At 36.6% G+C, this 21,831-nt stretch overlaps 1 protein-coding gene across 1 annotated transcript in view; it reads right to left on the reverse strand.

Moving 5' to 3' along the window:
- The window catches only part of DPYD (dihydropyrimidine dehydrogenase), a 926,917-nt gene that overhangs the window by 539,115 nt on the left and 365,971 nt on the right, over positions 1 to 21,831 (reverse strand). Inside the window, exons 9-10 of the mRNA XM_005678060.3 lie at positions 8,797 to 8,904; positions 6,892 to 7,061 (exon numbers count right to left, since the gene is read on the reverse strand). Of these exons, the coding sequence (XP_005678117.1) occupies positions 6,892 to 7,061; positions 8,797 to 8,904 (278 nt within the window). The remainder of the gene's footprint in view (positions 1 to 6,891; positions 7,062 to 8,796; positions 8,905 to 21,831) is intronic.

Raw genomic sequence — 21,831 nt, forward strand, 5'->3', positions numbered from 1 at the left:
ATATATATAATCTTAAATGGGCACAAGCGTTTTTTGGCTTCTGGCCTATTTGCAGTCCTTGTTTTTCACTTACCATCTAAATTATCACATGTGTAGAATTCTGACAATCTCACCTGTCAGCTTCTTCAATATCCATGTCTTGATTACAGCAGATTTTACCTCACCAACTGACTGGGGACACATTAATTGCAACTTGTTTCAAGTGTAGTATTTATAGATATTGCCAAAATTTTCAATACAGACTTCCTGTCATTTCATGAAGAGATAAAGCCTTCCTGTCCACATTCTGTATCATTCACATAACTTTCCTAAATGTTGAAACTACACAACTTGGGGAATAGAAGAAATTTTAGAAGCATATAGTTATAACATTGATTTTATAGATGGGCATATCAGACTAAAATATATAACCTAGACCCAAGTACTTCAACTTTGGGTTAATTCCTTTTGTGACTATTCCATTCTCTGAAATTTCAGTCTTTTCGAAAAGGTAAACACATACAGATCCTTGGAATGTCATTCCCACATCATCATAAATTATTAAAGACATATTTAATATCTTAGTAGCAGGAAAGTCCTAACGACCATTAATTGACTTTGTGTGCCTGGGGACAATTGTGCATGTTTGTTTGTTTGCAGGCATCTTCACATCACTAACCTAGCTAGTGGGTCTCTGATTACTTTCCATGGAGACCACCAGCTCAAATGGTGTGCAGGTGCCAACTATTGAAGAGCTGCTGTAAGCATCATCCTTAACTAAGTAAGATTAATTTTGCCAGCTTATAAAGGTTATTTTCTAAAAATAGTCCCAGAGTCATATTTCTTAAAACTAAATAGAAACTAGAATGCATTAGCTACTGGTAAGAAACGGTATATTTAGCTAGTAATATTTAGATGATGAAAGAAAATATGGATGTAGCTTCAACATGATCATTTGACCTTAAAAATACTTCGGAGGAGACCTGCAGATCATGCCACATTAATGATCTAAAATGGGGAATGCTATGTGGTACCAGAAGGATTCAATTAAAAGATATATATTTTTCACATAAAATGCATTTTTTTCAGAGTTGTAGTAACAGATGAAGACATTTTTGACTAACAGACCAGTCAATCTGATTCTGTTATTTTACTATTAAAAATAATAAAGCAGCATTATCAAAATAGCTGACCTTCTGTATAGCTAAAATACATGAAAACAGGCATTGTCAAAGTTAAATCAATTATTATTCTGGCAAATGAACAGGTGGAATAAAATAGTGAGCCCAAATAAAACATAACAGAGGTAATGTATCTTGGGAATCTGCTGCATGATGCAGGGAACCCAAAGCTGGTGCTCTACGACAACATAAAGGGGTGGGAGGGGGAGGCAGGGGGGAGGGAGGTTTAAGAGCAAGTGGGCATGGGTATGCCTATGGACAATTCGTATTGATATTGGCAGAAACCATCACAAAACTGCAAAATTATACTCCAATTAAAAATAATATAAAATATTTTTAAAAATCACGGAGGACTTCACTGGGGGACCACTCGTAAAGAATCCTCCTGCCAATGCATGGGACACAAGCTCAACCCCTGGTCCAGAAAGATCCCACATGTGCAGGATACTAAACCCATGCACAACAACTACTGAGCCCCCCACTCCCTAGAGTCCATGCTTCACAACAAGAGGAGCCACCACGATGGGAAACCCATGCACCGCAACAAGAGAGCTGGCCCAGCTTGCCAGGACGAGAGAAAGCCCACATACAGCTACAAAACTCAGTGCAGCCAAAAATTAAAGCAACAGAATTAAAGATCTATCGTGTTTTTCTGCTATTGGGAAACTGAGTATGTTTCTTGGTATGTTCCCTGTGTGTGGGACTGTGCTATTAAAATAATTTTGTACTGCATTCTTCTCAGTAATAATTAATAAGAACTACAAAGTCCTTCCTCAACCTTATCCATTAAATTTATCAACTCAAGTGGGTCTGTTGAGTCCTGACCTTCATGCCTCCTTTTAGGGATTCCCAACAGCCTAAAGCATTTCTGCAGTTCTATCTGATCTGTCAACAGCTTTTAATACCAGCATTTTGGGGGATTCTGTTATCCTGTGAAATTTAATCTCACCTATTTAAGCTTGCAGAAAGTTCTGGAGGGAATTATTAACAGATTTTCCCTCATCTTCTTAGAGGGTAGTGCTGAATGATTGGCTGGTTTCCCTAAGGACCCTTGGCTGCGAAGTGCTAGTTTTTCAGTAGCATCCTATTTAGCATGTGTGTGAGGCCACAGGGGAGACTGAAAGACATTTGGAATCAGAATTACATCAATATGCTGACGATGCCTCCACATCTTCGTTTCATCAAACCTTATATTCTGTAGCATTAATGCTTCCTTAACTAAGATGGAAAATGCCCCAAAACAGCACACTGCTTATGGCTCTAATTAGACAGCGGGAAACTAGATCGATGATACATTAGAGCAGTGGATCAGCAGCCTCAGCATCACTAGGGAACTTGCCAAAAATGCAAATTCTCAGGCCCACCCCACACCTACCAAATCAGAAACTGGGACGGGGCCCCAGTAAGCTGTGTTGAATAAGCCCCTCCAGGTTATTTTGATGCATACTAAAGTATGAAAACCTCTGATTAGTTAAGTGGGATGCGCTTGTCACTACAGCATCTATTGGGTAGTGATTCTTAACTTAGTAGATTAAAACATTTCCGGATCTAATTATATGGTTCTTTGTTATTAACCATGTAAAAATTCCTTGTTAAATCTAACGGCCTATGTAGTCATTTATATTTGCCACTAAATGGTCAGAAAACTTTATATTATTCTCTAGTTCCCTCCTCTTTCAAAAATCACTTGAGGATTAGACCACAGCTTTGGATATATACATGCTGACATGCCTGACAGTGAGGCCTTTTACCAACAGACAAATTATGTTATTTTCAAATTCCATCCAAGAGTCAAAGCCCAATAAACAATATACATATTTGAGAAAAGCTCTAAATGTCAATCTTCATTGACTTCAGAGAAACCAAGTGTGATTGCAGTTTGTGTATATTTGGGGTAGAAAGCATATGAGAAATAGAAGAAATACAAAGAAATTAGATTTGGTATTACATTCTTCATATAGGTTAAAAATTTGTCTCAGGGTATTCTCTCAAAATCTGTTATCTTAAAGTAGATACATGATATTGACCTAGCAGCTTCATAAGCATTATCACTACCATGTCCTGGGCCTGTTAGATGTATGCAAAATTAAATAATGGTCAAGAGGTATTAACTCGCCATCTCTACAAATACTGAAAGTCCTCAGTCTGAAAAATGCATATTCACGGGCCAGTGATCCAACCCTAAAATCCATGCACCTTCTGTTGCTGTGTTATTCCTTCCCTAACACTGAAAACTTTTGCCTAGAATTCGCAAAAGAAACTTCACATGCCTTCTGCTGTTACAACTAAGCTAACTTGGTAAGTGTTAGCCTTTTTAATGATAGAAGCTCTGGATGCTTATTTTCTTCAGAAAACATTCATTCCACAATTATTTATTGAACATTTTTCATGTGACATTCATTGGGCTAGGCAGGGGAAGAAAAAAATGATGACATAGCATCATTCTCATAGAGTTCACAGCCCAGGGGTTTTAAGACAATGTAAATGTTTTCATTTCTTGTAAACTAATAAACATCCAAACATTTGTTCTTCTAGTTTTAATTAAACCCTAGATCTGGTTGAGTCTACTAAGTTCTACTGCAGGCAATAAAACAAGTTATCCCACCAACCCATTGCTTCCTCCCAATACTTTTGTTACAGGAAGTACACTGATTGAAACCGCCCACCCTGTCCAGGTACCATAGTAACCATTTGCATGAGTTGTTTTATAACAGGAGATCCTGATAAGGAATAAGGAACTAATAAGCCACCACCAACCGGAAGAATTCGGGAAAAGTCTAAAGGAGACACTGCGTGTCCGTCCATTTCCCAGAATCCCTCTCGCTAGCATCTATCTTGGCTGAGTGATGTGAGCGCCACCAGGAAACACTGACTTAGAATGATTGGTCAAAGACCACCCGGAAACTAATCCCATCACCATAAAATCTGACATTGCGAGCCACGCGGCAGAGCAGTTCTCCTGGGTTTCCTTACCCTACTGCTCTCCCCCCGGGGGCTCTTTCTCAATAAAATCTCTTGTTTTGTCAGCACATGTGTCTCCTCGGACAGTTTATTTCCAAGTGTTAGACAAGAGCCCCGTTTCAGGCCCTGGAAGGGGTCTGCCTTCCTGCAACACTTTGATGACCATAGTTCATCCCACCACAGCTTGACCTTCTGACTGAGCAATGCCTGGAGTTTGATCCTTTCCTTCCTATAAACCAGTCACATCAACTAACAGTCTTGTTGTTTAATCACTAAATCGTGCCTGACTCTTGTGACTTCATGGACTGTCCCCACCAGGTTCCTCTGTCCATGGCATTTCCTAGGCAAGAATATGGAGTAGGTGCCATTTCCTTCTGCAGGGAATCTTCCCGACCCTGGGATCATACCTGCATATCCTGCATTGCAGGCAGATTCTTTACCACTGAGACACCTGGGAAGAATCTAACAGCCTACTCTCACAATTAGCCCCTGAGTAGCCTCCCTGCATCTAACCCAACACCCTCTTAGTCAATTATCAATAGAGCCATCTTTTTAAAATTTAACTCAGATCCTGATGTTTGTCTGCTCAAACCAGTTCAAGGGTTTTCTCTTTCCTCAGTAAATACTGGCCTTTGGAACACTTATAAGACCTCATCACATATAGGCACATATTATCCTCTCATACTCTGTTCCAATCACACTGACTTTTTTTTTCCCTATTTCTAGAAGTCCAAGAAACTTCCTCAATCAAGGGTGAATGCATTTGCCTTGATCTGGAACATTTTTCTCCCAGATGTCTACATTTCCTCAATGTCTTCATTTCTATGCCCAAAAGTCATAGTAATAGAAAGGCTTTTCTGGGTCACCCTGTTTAAAATGGAAATCTCACCTTCTCTTTCACCATAACCTCTCTCCAAATTCACACTTCTTATAGTCCTATTTAAATTTTTGTTCTGCATTGCATTAACCACTGTTCAACATACACTTGTGTGACAATCTACTTGCTTGATTATCTTTTCGTACCAGGTATGAGCTCCATGAGGACAAGATAATCTATCTGATATGTTCACTGCTATATTCGAATTGCCTAAAACAGTGCTTGATACACAAAGGATGCTCAATAAACTTTAAGCTGATTAAACAAATAAGCAAACAAAACTTCTACCCTCTCAAGTAATTAATTATCTGGTCTCATTGTGTTTGTGTGTGTGAGTGTTTTCTACTTATGTATAAGAAACAGCCACCACTCATTTCTAGTGACCCTTGCCAATGGAAGATGACTATAATATAAAGCATGAAGTAAACTGACATTGCCATTCAGGGGTGTCTTCCCTTCCAAATTACAAGGTGCTTTAGATTTAGAAAAATAAGATGTAAAGTACTTAGTTCAAAATTGTTCAAGTACTTATTACTTGCTGAGGTCCTATGCTATACATGTGGATATAAAGATGAATAACATTAGCTCCTGTCTTCTCTCATCTTAAGCAAGTCACTTTATTCCAGTATGACTATTTTCCCTGTATTTGTACCAATGTAAGATTGCACTTTTTTTTTTCTTTTTTTCTCAGTTGTGTCCGACTCTCTGCGGCCCCGTGGACTATACGGTCCATGGAATTCTCCAGGCCAGAATACTAGAGTGGATAGCCTTTCCCTTCTTCAGGGGATCTTCCCAACACAAGGATTGAACCCAGGTCTCCCTGACTGCACTAATTCATGCCTAAAATACTGCTGCAGAAAAAAACTCCTAGGATTACAAGACTATCTCCACCTTAGATTTGGGGGGAAAGTCTGAAAAAGAGTGGATGGAGAAAAGCCCTGGAGAATAAAGTTGACATTTTAAACTCAGTCATGAACCAATGGTGACTCTGATATTTCAGTGAGATTAATCTGTAATGTAGTTAGCCTACATGTGACAAATTACCTATTGACTACAGTTATAATTCTTGCCCAGTATAAAGACTCCACATATGTTCAGGAATTCTAAAGCAAATCAAATTCATAACACTGATTTGTATAAAAGGAGTAATTTATCTCTCTATAAATACATTTGGTTCCTGTTCTCAGAACTAATATCCTTTATAAGGTATTATCTTTCTTAACATTAAAATTTAAGAACTCTATGGTCCATGTACCCAGCTGATGTCTCAATCAAGTTTAGTCACCAGTCACCTGTAAGAATGATATGATTTTAAATCTGTCATTTTTAGTAGTTAACTAATTATTAATTCTAAATAATGCTTACATTAGAGTTCTTTTAAAAAATAAACAGCAATCCCCTTGTTCTATTGGCTTCATAGCATAATGAATTGACTATGACATATATATATATGTGTATATATATATATATTTGAATGTAGGTTGTAAATTTGGTTTACAGAAAATTTTGAATGTCTCTAATTACCACATTCTCCTAATATCCATGCATTTTGGGAAGAGTATCTATTGTTAGTATATGGAAGACTTAGCACATTCCACTGTTACTAGTTAAATACAACATCTTTCAATGATATTAACACAGAATAAGAAGCACTTGTGAAATGACAAAGATAAATTCATTTTATACAAATCAGTGTTATAAAATATTTTTTTTCCTTTAAATGCCAGTACTAAAAAATAGCAACTATGGGTAACTCAGAAATTTTAAAATTTGCACTTCACAATCTGAAGAACATTCTAGTGATTTAAACTAAGAGCCTGCACATTAACAGTTATATCTTCTAAAATCTGTTACATTACAACTCCATGTTTTCTGACTTTTTTTTTTTTTTACCTCCTCAGGGACAGCTCTTATATTAACAAAGCCTTTTCTGAAGACGATGAACACTCGGCGGGCTCCACAACGTAAAGCGGATGTTGCACAGTCGAAAGCTGTGTCTCCAGCTCCGAGTACAATCACGGCTCCCCGTATCGACAGCAATGGAGAGTGACAGGCACACATTCCTGAATGATGAAAGGAAAACCCCATTTTCAAGTAGAGAAACCATTTCTGCATGACAGCTCAAAAGATACTTGTACTCAAAGCAGTGTAAAATTGCATCTTGCAGTTTTCCAGGATGGAGTGTCACTATCAAATTATTCTGCTTCATTGAAAGACAGTTTTATTCCCACTTTAAAAATATGCTCATATATGTAATTTCATAGTCAATACCTTTAACTTCTTTCTTTTTTTCTTTCTAGAAGGATATCTATAACACATTTTGAAGAGTTTGAGTCTTAAGAAGCTGGAATCAGCCAATTAAAACTCTCTTTGTCAAAGTTGTGATGTGTATTTTTAACTTACTGCCATTAAGGTTTTTTTTAAGAAGGAAAAGAGTGATCCTTATGATCTGGGTTAATAATCTACAGTATTTCATTACAACATTTTATTTAGATATCATAAGATTTCTACTGTGTAGCCCTGCTGTATATTATATTTGGTAAATTTTGAAAATTAACATGCTGAGTATGTTCCCTTTATGTAACTGAAGAATTTCTAAGAATTATTTTCTTCAAATAGTTAAAACAAAACTTTTTCCCTTTGTTTTTAAATTTTTTTTGCTTTTCCCTGGTTTTGTTTGTAAAATTGAACAATAAAAAATACTAATCTCCAAGCGAGCATTTTTCAACAGCATTTATATAAAGATTCAATGTCCACATGAAGATTCTTTTAAAAAGTGAAAGACAGGTGTTTGCTACATATTAGTAGCATTGTATTATTGGATTAAATAAAATTGCTGACAAGATAAATTACTATAATTTTTGAAATGGTACCACAGATAACTTAGTGTTATCATTTTGTTTGAAAGTTTCTGTTTGGGATTACATAATTAGCCCTCTGTAACTCTCAAATACGTACTATGTGTGCTAAGATATTTTTGCTTCCCTAGCAAGCATCATGTTCTCTAGGAAGAAAAAGATGAAGAGAGTACACAACTTTAGCTGTAAAATTCTGCAGATTGATCTAAGCGAGGCAGTTTCTTATATTTTTCAATTTTAGGAGAATAAATGTAAGTTCTTGTGTTTTCGGTAGGTAATTATATGTTAGAACAGCTTAAAGTTCAGAATTCTTTAAAAGCATATATTTAAGGAGTTTGGCTATTGGTTTTTAGGGAATACCCTGTAGTTTCTTTCTCACTAAGATGATGACTCCAGCCCAGTCACAGCAGAAGACAAGCATAGCTTCCGGTTCGTCTTCCTGTGGTATGTGAAGTGATAGCTCACAGAGACTAGGTATTAGGGTATTCATCAAAATGTTTTACTCTAATTTCATAAAACTGTGGTTTAAGAAGGGACTGAATCTTTCTGCTTGTGTGGATACAAATAAAGCAAGACACGATCACTTGCCCCATTTTAAAACAAACAAACAAAAATAGTTCCCAAAGTGAAGTTGCTGCAGTTTCTTGTAAGAACACCTTCTGATGTTTGTTAAGACACTCTTATTTTGAAGCAACTTTTCATAATGCAATTTAGACCTGTATATAATACAGTGAAAAATCCTTCTGATGATGTTTGATTAGGAGGATGGACAATTATGTGATTCTGGCTAACAATCATATCAGATTTTTTTTTTTACCTTGCTATTATGAAAACATGAAAGGAGATCTGGAAATTTTCCCACTGAGCCTGGATTTAACATAATTGTATAATATATATAACAACATAGGCAATATTAGGAACAGAAGACAATTGGTGATACCTGGTTTACTGCTTTTGGCTACAAGAGGCAGAAAGTCTTTGGAAGTGTAAAACCCCTGGTCCTGTGTCAGGCCTTGGAAGATGTGATCCTTCTTGGGTTCTGGCAAACCTAAGTAATACAAATTTATAAAATATTATTAGCAAGAGGAGTGACTTTTCTTACAGACCATTAGAAAGAAAGTAGAAAGCTACAGTCATTAAAATGATGTGGTTCTATAAGAAAAAAAATACAAGCAAATTAACATAAAAGTGTACATAACACAATGTAACAGACCTCAGAGTGTACGTTTGATATATAATTTTTGTACTTGATAAATAACTTGTACTTTTGATGTATATGTAAAGCATACATCATAAATCACAGATTTGTATACACATAAAAACATGGATGTACACATATAGTGTTGAGAGAAATCAGCTAATATTCTTTCCTCATAACATAAATAAAAATAATATTTCTGAGTATTAAAGTGCTAAGTATAAAAAATTCATCACAAAAACTAAATGAAAATATGGATTTGTATTTATCTAGTTCCTGAATATGGAAGCTAACTATAAGGGGAAAAAAAGACTAAAAGATTTCAAAGGAAAACAGAGTTTTACCACAAAAATTCAACTACTTCTACATTTCAAAATATACACAAATTAAACAGTAAATGATTAACTAGAAGACTATTTTGACAAATAAAATGTCTTTTCTATATAAAGACATTTCTCAATTTTAATAAGAAACATATTAATTCTCAATAGAAGAATAAACCAACGATAATAAAAATGGGATAAAAAAATACAGCTTATAAGCACCAAAAATCTTAAACCCTTTAGTAATATAAGAACTGTCAGTTAAAAACAATAAGATATGATTTTTCTTCTATTAAAAAGTAAAAGATTTAAGAAAACTACACCATACGGCAAGGTTAAAAATGGGATTCGTTATGCTCCTTTGATAGAAATTTAGTAGAAACTGGTGTTCAACTTCTAAAAAAAGTTTTGAATCTATCATAAGAAAACACTAAGACATGCAAATAAAGGTTTAATGTACAAAAATGGTAATTGCAAAAAAAAAAAAAAAAACAAAGAGAGAGACAAAGAAAGGATAGTGGAATACAAAAATGCCAACCGAATGAATAATACAGTTTTATTTTAAGAAAAGAAAAAGATTATAGAACAAAATGTAGTCATTAAAACAAACATTTGAAAAATGCGGTAACAGACTGCAGTAAAAAAAAAATTTAAATAAACCAGCAGGACACAAAGCATTGTATATTCAAGTTTTGTAACCTGAATAGTGATCATTTCTGGGAGTGGGATTAAAGATATTCCATTGTGGGTTTTTTTTTTCCTTATTTGCCAAATGGTCTGTAATATTCATGTATCAACTAATTAGGAAATAATTGCCAACAGTTTGAAAAGAATATGAATAGGCAGCTAAAATGTTTTCAAACTACGATTAAAACAAATCTGATAGCTTTCACTCCACTACAGGAAAGCTTTTCATCTCAATTCTGTAAGGAAGAAATTTAAGTTTAATGTTATTTACTATCTAAAATTCAGTCGACCAATAGGCCATTCCAGAGAAGCAGGAGTTTATTTCAGAGTTAAATGAAGGGCAATGGTAGTTGTTGGTGGACACAAAGAGCAAAAAGCATGGTGCAAGGGATGAGTTTTGTTGTGTGAGATAAGGTAGATACTATATTTGACCTGAAAACTGAATGGGCCTTGTGGATTGAGTTTGTAGCCAGCAATAAACCACTCCTGTCCCTTCAAATTAAACCAAACATTTTTTTTTTTCCTGTCCATCACCTCCTCCATTTACTCCCCCAAAACATTTGCCTTTTGTATTTAGATTATTCTAAAAGCATTATTTTAAGTCATTTTAATTATTTAAGAAAGTTAGACAAATCATTTGACTTGCCTTTGTCTTACTTCTCTATAAATGAAAGGAGGATAAGTTTATTTCTTCATTTGCTGACACTGATGAATATACTTTAGTCTATTTGTAACATGGCAACTATTACATAAATGTGTGGTTATTAATGTAATTATTTTAGAAAGATTGAGATGGGATGGATACAGTTACATAAATAAGAGGTGACTAAGTACCTGAAGATCCTAATAACAAAATAATTTTTCTCAAAAGTTATTAAGATGATTGTAGTTTAAGCTATATCTGATTAGTCAAAGGAACATAAATCATTTTATATACATCTATATAAACAGACATATATATATTTAAATAATGACCTGTCACCCCTCTTATATTACTATACCACAGAAATTGTGTATGTTCTATGATACTCATTTTCTCATTTTCCTGTTAAAAACCAATAAACAATAAGGAAAATAATGTGAAGTGTTTTACAAATTCAAGGTGATATGATAAGGAAAAATGCTTGAGGCAGATCAAAAACAAAGCACAGAGAATGTAAGTGGTGGATAAGAAATCCACAGTTTCTGGTAACAAAGTCTAAGATCATTCCTTTACTAATTCCTAATCTGATCTTTTTAACTATCTGCTAGGACTAAGGCAAAATGGAGATTTACATCTGTGCTTAATTTCTACAGACCCACTGCCGAAATAACTGTTATATAAAGAAATGCAAGGCATTCTTATTAAGTGCACTAGCTGACCCACAGAGATGATGACTTTTTTTCTCTCCACGAAAATTATTTCATGAGAAAAAAAGCTTTGGTAAAATTTAAATTTCTCTTTTTCACTTGAATCGGACACTGACAAAAATGACTGTGTTTCCTGTTTTCACCCCACTCTGCATTTATCACTGTAATGAATTTAACATTTACTAGCTCAGATTCTCCCTGTAAATGTTCAGGAGGGCACCAGTTACATATCCTGACCTATAGATATTGGCTTGAGGAGAGGAAAAATGAGTCAGTAACTAGACAGGGTCATTATGACTGGGTTATCTCTGCAGCCTATTTAGCCACAGCCCAGTTCATGCACACTTTCAGATTCCCAACGTCCATGGAGCCCTTCTCTCCCACCTGGGTGACAGGTCATCCAATAGGACCATGTATCTGAACCTCTTCTCACAGACTCTCAGGTAGTCCAGCCCAGCTGGCAGAAGTACCCTAATCCTCTGCTAACCATGATGGCTGTTGGGTGATTAGAAACAGGGTTTTGTCATCAGACTTTGACGGAGTTCGTCCTCTCCCATATTTCTGATTGTGATTTTCTATTAAGTTTCTACGCTAGTTTTATGTATACCTGGCTAAGTATGCCTGTGAAAGTATCAACCAAACACTAATCTAGGTATAACTGTGAAGGCTATAGATGTAGCTAATCTTTATAATCACTTGATTTTAAGTAAAGGAGATTACTTCAATAACCTGGGTAGGCCTCATCCAATAAGTTCAAGGTCTTAAGAACAAAAATGTTGTTTCCTTAAGGAAGAAGAAGTTCTGTCTGTCTGCTGACCTGACCTGTACCTTTCGGATTTGTCAGCTTCCACAACTGCATAAGCCGAATTTTTCAAATAAATCATACCACTCTTTCTATCTTATATTTCCTAAAGTTTTTATCATTTGAGAGAGCCCTGAAATAATTCATTACTCTCTATGATCTTCTACCTCTGCATTTCTAAAACAGGAATAGTAATTATATTATCCCATATATGTGAGATTTAAAGGAATATTTACCTATCTATAACTTAGTACATAGTGAATGCTCAATAAATATTAGCTATTAAGATAGGGTTAGCTGTGAAAAGGGAGAAGGCAATGGCATCCCACTCCAGTACTCTTGCCTGGAAAATCCCATGGACGGAGGAGCCTGGCAGGCTGCAGTCCATGGGGTCGCTAGGAGTCGGACATGACTGAGCGACTCTACTTTCACTTTTCACTTTCATGCATTGGAGAAGGAATTGGCAACCCACTCCAGTGTTCTTGCCTGGAGAATCCCAGGGACGGGGGAGCCTGGTGGGCTGCCGTCTCTGGGGTCGCACAGAGTCAGACATGGCTGAAGTGACTTAGCAGCAGCAGCAGCAGCAGCAGCAGCAGCTGTGAAAAGAAGGGAAGAGAAAAGTAAAGGAGAAAAGGAAAGATATACCCATTTGAATGCAGAGTTCCAAAGAATAGCAAGGAGAGATAAGAAAGCCTTCCTCAGCGATCAATGCAAAGAAATAGAGGAAAACAATAGAATGGGAAAGACTAAAGATCTCTTCAAAAAAATCAGAGATACCGAGGGAACATTTAATGCAAAGACGGGCTCAATAAAGGACAGCAATGGTATGGACCCAACAGAAGCAGATTTGGACTATAAAGAAAGCTGAGTGCAGAAGAATTGATGCTTTTGAACTCTGGTCTTGGAGAAGGCTCTTGACAGTCCCTTGGACTGCAAGGAGATCCACTCAGTACATCCTAAAGGAGATCAGTCCTGGGTGTTGAGGCTGAAACTCCAATACTTTGGCAACCTGATGCGAAGAGCTGACTCATTGGAAACGACCCTGATGCTGGGAAAGATTGAGGGCAGGAGGAGAAGGGGACAGGAGAAGAGGATGAGATGGTTGGATGGCATCACCGACTTGATGGACATGGGTTTGGATGAATTCCAGGAGTTGGCGATAGACAGGGAAGCCTGGAGTGCTGCGGTGCATGGGGACGCAAGGAGTCAGGTATGACTGAGAGACTGAACTGATTATTTGGTACTTTCTATTTTTTTTTTTCAAATTCCACATCTTGTGGAAAGGAAGGAATAAAGCTTAAATCAAAGTAAAGTATTAAACTTTAGCAAATTTAAACAAAGTGCTACAAAAGAAGAAAAATGAAGCAACCTTAAGTGAAATATGAAAGATAATGAAACTTGCAAATACCCATCTATCAAAGGAAGATTTCCCTGAGAGTAGGAGGCATATTAATAAATAAAGTACATGTCTATACTAAGATGATTTCAAAATGGCACTGAAATGACTTTTTAATTCATTTTTCAGTGGGAAGAAGGAGGTTTATGGATAAAGAGAAATTGACAAAGATTTGACAAACAAAACAGCTCAGTATAATATATGTATAGTGTTCTTTGTCTTTCAATAAGGCCAGATAGTTTCCTTGTTCCCCTAGAATAGTTACAGAAGTTTTTGGTTTTTCAGCATGTATTTATACAAAGGAACACCTTCTTAAGAAACACTGAAAGATTATCATTTTCAATTCTCCAAAAAGAGAAAAGACAGAAAATTTTGCTTACATTACAGAAAATCTGACTTAACATGTATTGATTATTTACATGCACTGTTTTAAGTGTCCGACTTATAGGCAGGTGATTTTTATATACAAACTCATTTAATTCTCCAAACAACTCTGTAAGACAACTCTCTATTATCTGCATTGCAGATATGAGAATTCTCATGAACATAAAGATTAAGTAACTCTGTGGAAGGTCATAGAAGAAGGAAGTAGCAATGCCAGTTTTTAACCTGGACGATCTGACTATAGAGTGTGTATGCTTTAACTTGAAAATGCTGCCTTTGCCATATACAAGGTTATAAATTAGGCCGTGTTATAATGCGTTGCTACGTAACAAGTGATACCTAAATTAATCATTCAACTTTTGTGTTAAGATTCACTGTAAAGCTCTGGATACATATACAACACAGAATGTTCCTCTCTAGTGGGAGAGAAAAGATTGGCTGCTTCTCTAGACTGTCTTTGTTTTGTGATTACTTTCTCTAGCATAATTCCTTTCCAAAATGTTTTCCTCCTTTAGTGTATTCCTCTTGGCTGTCTACTGGTTATTTTTCAATGATTTGATATTCTGTGAAATCTGTATCTCTGCTTTGTTTCTGAAGCATCTCCCTCTGGAACAACTACAGGATAAACAACAGCAGGGTATACAGTAAATTATTTTTGCTCCATATTAAGTTCTACACAAATTCAATGAACATTAACATGATATTAAATATTCTGTTTCATGTTACCATCTAGTAGGTAATAGAGGAGGAATAAGTTGCAAAGGATGAGTCTTCATAGCTATTGTAGGATGCGCATGTTTATGAATTTCTCAGATTTTATATGCAATATCTGCGTGTGTTACTGGGTCCCTTACTCAGTGTTAATTGATTTGTGCAAGCATTAGTGTGATGCCTCTCATTCGAATGACAGCTAAGCTGTAATGGGAAAGATGGTGACCAGATAGACCTGTCACTGGAGACAGCCTCACACATCCCACAGAAGTGGAGAAGACAGCACAGAACACTGTGAGACTGCCTCAGGTACCTGGCAAAAGTGGTTTACAAGAAGAGGCAATACTCTATGATACTGAACTGTCTCGGCAGGTTCTTCAAGTCTTGTTATTTCACACAAGTGCTTTGTTATTAAGATTTTAGTAGACACATAAAATCCCACTGACTATGTCCTCTCAAGTTTACTGGCTGCACATAGCAAAATGTAGCTGCTGGTGAACATCCTAAGTGTTTGACTTTACCAAGTACTTCTGTATCTGAGACCTTGTTTTCTTCTCAAAGAAGAAAGCATGTTGTGTGATCTCAGTCCTCACTGCTAAGCCTGGTTCGGAGAATGGTGCTGCATTAGGAAGAACAATAACGTGTGAAGATTAAACATGGATTCATTAAACAAACTCTAAGGGACACTAAGCTATCTACCACAGCTATGCACCTGTGCCTCTGTAAGAACTGCTCCTGTGTAACCACTGGTTTTATTTCTGTTTATTAAATCTTTTTAAAGTATCTTAACGTCAACTTACTTATTTCTAGCATTTGTAAACACAGCATACCGAATAAGAGTGAAACTTCTAAGTCATTTCTGCATTAAAATTCTAGTTTTAGCACTTACTGGCAATTATGACCTTGGGCAAGCAAATTATTCTTTCTGGGCAGCTGCAGCCTCATCTTGGGTTTGTTAGGAGAATAAATGAAAACAATATATGTAAAGCTCTTTGCAAAGATGTGAAATTCATGTTTCCTTCTATTTATATTCTTTCCCTGAAAGCCTTTGTTTAATATAATCAAATGATACATTTGGCTAGATATAAATTAAATGCTCATCTCATCCATGATATACACAGTTAACACTCCTGCACATTTAAACTGTCAGTACTGGACAGATTGGTTAGAATTATCAGGTAAGAAAATAGTCATGAGCAACGAGGGGTGGCCTAGCCCAAAAAGGTGCAAATTGATCTCTTAATCCCAACCCAGACAGGCCTAGCAGAGCGCAGAGATATGCTACAAAATAACCACAGAGACTTTTCCAGTTCCGGAACATGATCTAGGCACACAATGAATATCAAACTAACCACAGGGGCTTCCTCAAGTAACCTTCAGTTCAGTTCAGTTCAGTCCAGTCGCTCAGTCGTGTCCAACTCTTTGCGACCCCATGAATCACAGCACGCCAGGCCTCCCTGTCCATCACCAACTCCCGGAGTTCACCCAAACTCACGTCCATCAAGTTGCTGATGCCATCCAGCCATCTCATCCTCAGTCATCCCCTTCTCTTCCTTCCCCCAATCCCTTCCAGAACCTTAGGCAGCTAGAAGATCCTTCAGTTCAGTTTTCAGTTCAGTCATTCAGTCCTGTCTAACTCTTTGAGACCCCATAGATTGCAACATGCCAAGCTTCCCTGTCCATCACCAACTCCTGGAACTTAATCAAACTCACGTCACCTGAGTGGGTGATGCCATTCAACCATCTCATCCTCTGTCATCCCCTTCTCCTGCCTTCAATCCTTCCTAACATCAGGTCTTTTCCAGTGAGTCAGCTCTTTGCATCAGGTGACCAAAGCACTGGAGCTTCAACTTCAGCATCAGTCCTTCCAATGAATATTCAGGACTGATTTCCTTTAGGATTAACTGATTTGACCTCCTTGCAGTCCAAGGGACTCTCAAGACTCTTCTCCAACACCACAGTTCAAAAGCATCAATTCTTTGGCACTCAGCTTTCTTTATGGTCCAACAATCTTATATACATAACTACTGGAAAAACCATAGCTTTGACTATATAGACCTTTGTTGGCTAAATAATGTCTCTGCTTTTTAATATGCTGTCTATGTTGGCCATAGCTTTTCTTCCAAGGAGCAAGCATCTTTTAATTTCATGGCTGAAGTCACCATCTGAAGTGGTTTTGGAGCCCAAGAAAATAAAGTCTGTCACTATTTCCATTATTTTTCCATCTATTTGACATAAAGTGATGGGACCAGATGCTATGATCTTAAGTTTTTTGAATGTTGAGTTTTAAGACAGGTTTTCACTCTCCTCTTTCACTTTTGTCAAGAGGCTCTTTAGTTCTCTTCGCTTCCTGCCATAAGGGTGGTATCATCTGCATATCTGAGGTTATTGATGTTTCTCCTGCAATCTTGATTCCAGCTTGTGTTTCATCCAGCCTGGCATTTCACATAATATAGTCTCCATATAAGTTAAATGAGCAGAGTGACAATATACAGCCTATATGGCTCTCAAATTAATTTCTTTAATGTATCTATGTTTTATTAAGCCATAATTGAAGTATATTAGTTTTAGGTGTACAACATGATTCATTATTTGTATATACTGCAAAATGATTACCACAGTAAGTCAAGTTAACTGCCTTGCTTTTAGAATGAAGATATTCCTGTCTTACGTATGGGATTGTTCTGAAAATGAGGTAGAAAATTATGCATAAAAGCACTTTGGAAGGTTTTTTTTAAAAAAGCACTCTGACTAAATCTAAAATAACATTCAAGTGTAAGCTATTATTACTGTCCAGTAAAATTCAAAAGGGCTTCCCTGATAGCTCAGCTGGTAAACAATCTGCCTACAATGCGTGAGATCTGGGTCTAGTCCCTGGGTTGGGAAGATCCCCTGGAGATAGGTAAGGGTACCCACTCCAGTATTCTGGCCTGGAGAATTCCAAGGACTGTACAGTCCAGGGGGATCAAAGAGTCAGACATGACTGAGTCACTTTCACTTTCACTTTCAAAATACAAAAACAGTGGATAATGAAGACTCATATTATAATAGATTCATAGTACACACTTTCACAAACAGAAAATATTGTAGTTAATTATAAGAAGGTATTTAAATGGCTGTATATAGATATGTAAATGTAGGAATGAGTCATAAATTCGCATATTTGTGGACATACATGTTTATATAATTATAATTTCTAATTATATAATTAGAAAAAGGAAACTATTTCTATATCAAGCCTGAACAGTTGAGATTACAATATGGAAGTAAAATATTCTTTTCAAGGGCCTAAGCATTTTACAATTCCACAATGGATTATAAAGGTCTTCATCTCACTTAAAAATCATTTATATGGCTCAAAGGATTTATATCTTATTTCCAAGGGAAAACAGTGCCATAAGGGTTATCATTCTAGGATCTATATATTGACTGGAAAGAGAACAGATCAATGATGCCCTATTGTGATTCTTTTCTCAATAAAACTCCCCTTCTTTTTTCCGCAATCCCACTGTAAATATGTTTAGCTCTGAGTGTTCAGACTGAATTCAGAAAGAATGGAGTGATTCTATATAATACATATGAAATCAGATCACCATGCATCACAATAGTATTCATTTCACTGATTTTTAAATTCCCATTAAACATCTGTTCTGTATAACCACAGTCTAGTCCTTCTCTATGTGACCGACCACAAGCATTAATTGTATGGATCACATAATTCATTAGAGCATAGCAAGATGAAGACTTTCAAAAAATACTATGAATGAAATCATTTCATATTTCTTCCCATTTCACAAGGTCTTTTTCTGTACAAAAACATATAACAATAATGACATCCAGAACTAAGAGAAGTAATGAACCTTCATATAATTTTGGATAGAGGCTAAACTAAGATCTTTTTACTGCGGGGGGGGAGAAGCATTGGAGAAGGGAATAAAGTAACAAACATAATAATTCCTACAACATTACAAATGCATTTCACTTTGGTTTTATGATTTCATGTAGAAACTATCTACAAGTTCTATTATACCAATGATAGCAGTACATAAAACTTCATATTAAAACTTAAAATAAAGCTCCAATGTAGAGTTCGTATGGGTGACAAACAAGACATAAAATAAAGCATTGTATTCACAAGATCAACACATATGAAGTAAACTACTTGAATCCAAGGAGTTAAAACTCTTCTAGAAGATTTTTTAACCTGTTATAAAATATCTAGCAATTTCATACAACACAACGAGAATACTGCTCACTATGCATTTCATTTGTACTCTCATAATTTTTACTCATTTTATACATCTGGATAAAATGGAGAGAGAGAGGAAGACTTTATTTCATTAATACAATAATGTCTAAGAATTCAAAGATGGATAAAATATCCTTGAGTGTATTTTACTTTCCTGATAAATAATGCTTATACTTAGGATTGTTAAGTAGTTAGAATAGGAAAAAGGAGTCCAGAATGGCAGTGGCTAAAAGACAAAGAAGGGAAAAGCCCACAGAAATAGAACAAAGGAAGGTCTGAGGACCAGAGTGAGGACCTCAGGTGAAGCAAACATCCTCCTCGTTAGTTAGCCCAGTTTACATAGTGCAGGCTCAGGGGGAGGAGAAAAAACCATAAAAAGAGGAGCCAAAATTGAGCCTCTGGCTCTCTTCTCTTTGCATCTTTTGGGTCAGCCCGCCCTCACGCCTCAAGGATTTTCCTTTGTTTTCCAAATAAAACTGAGCTGTAACACTGGGTCTGGCTATTGCTTCTAATTTTTGGTATGCCGAGACAGAACCAAGGAAACTACACACTCCCCAGACATCTGTGGTGCCCTTTCTCGTATTTAACCTGGCTGAAACAACCTTGGCCGCGTGAGGCAGAGGCCAAGCACAGCAGAAGCCCAACTCAGCAAAAGCTCCCTCAGTGGAAGCTGAACAATGAAGAAAACCCAGCACAGGGGAGGTAACAAGAAGCCCAGCATGCTGGAAACTGGGACGGCAAAAACAAACTCGGCAGAACGTTCATGGAGCTCAGTCTCAGATTCCAGAAGACCTCCAGCTGGGGTAAGAAGTCCTCACCCCTATGGCTGGAAAGACATGTGGCTAACAAAATCTTAATTCCTTTACAATCTCACATTTCTTATTTCCTCGAACCACCCGCACATGGGCAAGCAGCAGTGGGTGTAATTGAGGGACTCTGGAGAGGCTACTCCCCAGTGTGTCCTAAAGGCTCCACTATCCTCTGCATTCTAGTAGCTGTTACCCAAGTGGGTGGGGGTTCTTCTGTCTTTAATCTTCTTTGTGCCAAGGATCGAGCCAATGAAAACTGTGAGTATAGGTCAGGTATTTAGCAGGTTTTCCAGCGAGTTATGAAGATGATTCCTCGGCACGTTTTTCCCACTGCTTTTTCCTCTCATCCTTCAGTTCTGCTTTCCCAGGACTTGAGCCCAGCCAAAACCCAAGGTGCCTGGTTTTAGAACTTAATGAGGCTCAGGTTCTTGATGTCTCGTTGCAAAAAAAATTCAGTGAGAGACACAGTGATAGGTGAGAGGTGGATTTGTTCAGATTTAGAGAGAAGCACACTCCACAGGTTGCGGGCCATTGCAGAGGGCCAGTGTGGCCGCCATGGAATGTGGTGCGGAGTCCAGAATGTCAGTGGCTAAAAGACAAAGAAGGGAAAAGCCCACAAAAATAGAAGAAAGGAAGGTCTGAGGACCAGAGTGAGGACCTCAGGTGAAGCAAACAGCCTCCTGGTTAGCCTAACTTACATAGGGTAAGCTCAGGGGGAGGAGGAAAAAAAAAAAGAGGAGCCAAAATCGAGCCTCTGGCTCTCTTCTCTTTGCATCTTTTGGGACAGCCCGCCCTCATGCCTCGAGGATGTGTTTTCATTTGCTTCCCAAATAAAACTGAACTGTAACACTGGGTCCATCCATCGCTTCAAATTTTTGCTGCGGCGAGACAGAACCGAGGAAATTACACACTCTCCTGACAGGATCTACCGTATCTATTGTTCTCTATATACAAGGACACATGAAGGAACCAAGAGAAAAAACCAAAATCTTGGACAAAAAAAAAAGATGAAATATTTTTCTTTATATTTTTGTAATCTAACTTTCTTATAATTAGAAAAAATTATTTTACTAATTAAAATTTAATTTTCATATGAACATAAGAGCTCATTAAAAGCTCTCTTCCAGAAAAGATATATTAATGTAATTTTCTATTTCTGTCACAAAAGTATACCTAGTCCTTTGATTCTTGGTATTATTTATTAAAGTGTGCTTTATCTCTTGGGCCTTTTCTATTTATTTTCCTCTCTTCCCTCTTCTCTGTTTCTCATTTTCATTTGGCTTTTGCTCTGAAACAATTTCCTTAAATTTTAATCCTCTCATCATGAAGTAAGGGTAAGCAGAAAAATTCAAAGAACATGCCTCAGGCAAAGGTTTTTTCCTTAATGACTGGAATTCTTAGACGGTGTTAGAAAATTACTATTTAGGACTATGTAGTATACTATAGTCCAAAGTAAAGAAATCATTAATAATAAAATACTAAAAGGAACAGTTATATTACAAAATAAATCTACCAGGCTTACAAAGAAAACAAATTTGCAACAGCCACCTGCTGTGGAGATGAGGCAGTAATCTCAACAGCAGGAAATAAAAGAGAAGAGAGGAGAAAAATACAAAAGCACAGACATTAAAAAAGTAATTAAAACACTTATCTCCATCGACATACATAACGAAAAAAACCCTCAACCAGCCACCTAAAAACATACTCTATTGAACTGCACAGCAGGAAATAGCATTAAAGCTGCCACCATAAACACACATTCTGTAGAAGGGAGAAGACCCCTTTAAAAACGTAATCTCAAAAGTATTACTAATGTGTTAATCACCAGTAAATGTACCTCACATTCATTGTATTGTATTAGTTACCTTCTCAAAGATATTTTTAATTTCATTTCTACACTTTTTATTCAAATAAATTCTTAAGTATAGGTACCGGTAACCTTTTTATTTGTAATCTTTCTAATGAATTTTACAACTATATTGTGAGGCTAACGTATTCTGTATTATCAAAAACTTTATGCAAAACATTTTAATATAACATGCATTTAGATAATGCAGTAAAACTAT

This window comes from Capra hircus, chromosome 3, assembly GCF_001704415.2.
Source record: "Capra hircus breed San Clemente chromosome 3, ASM170441v1, whole genome shotgun sequence".
Lineage (NCBI taxonomy): Eukaryota > Metazoa > Chordata > Mammalia > Artiodactyla > Bovidae > Capra > Capra hircus.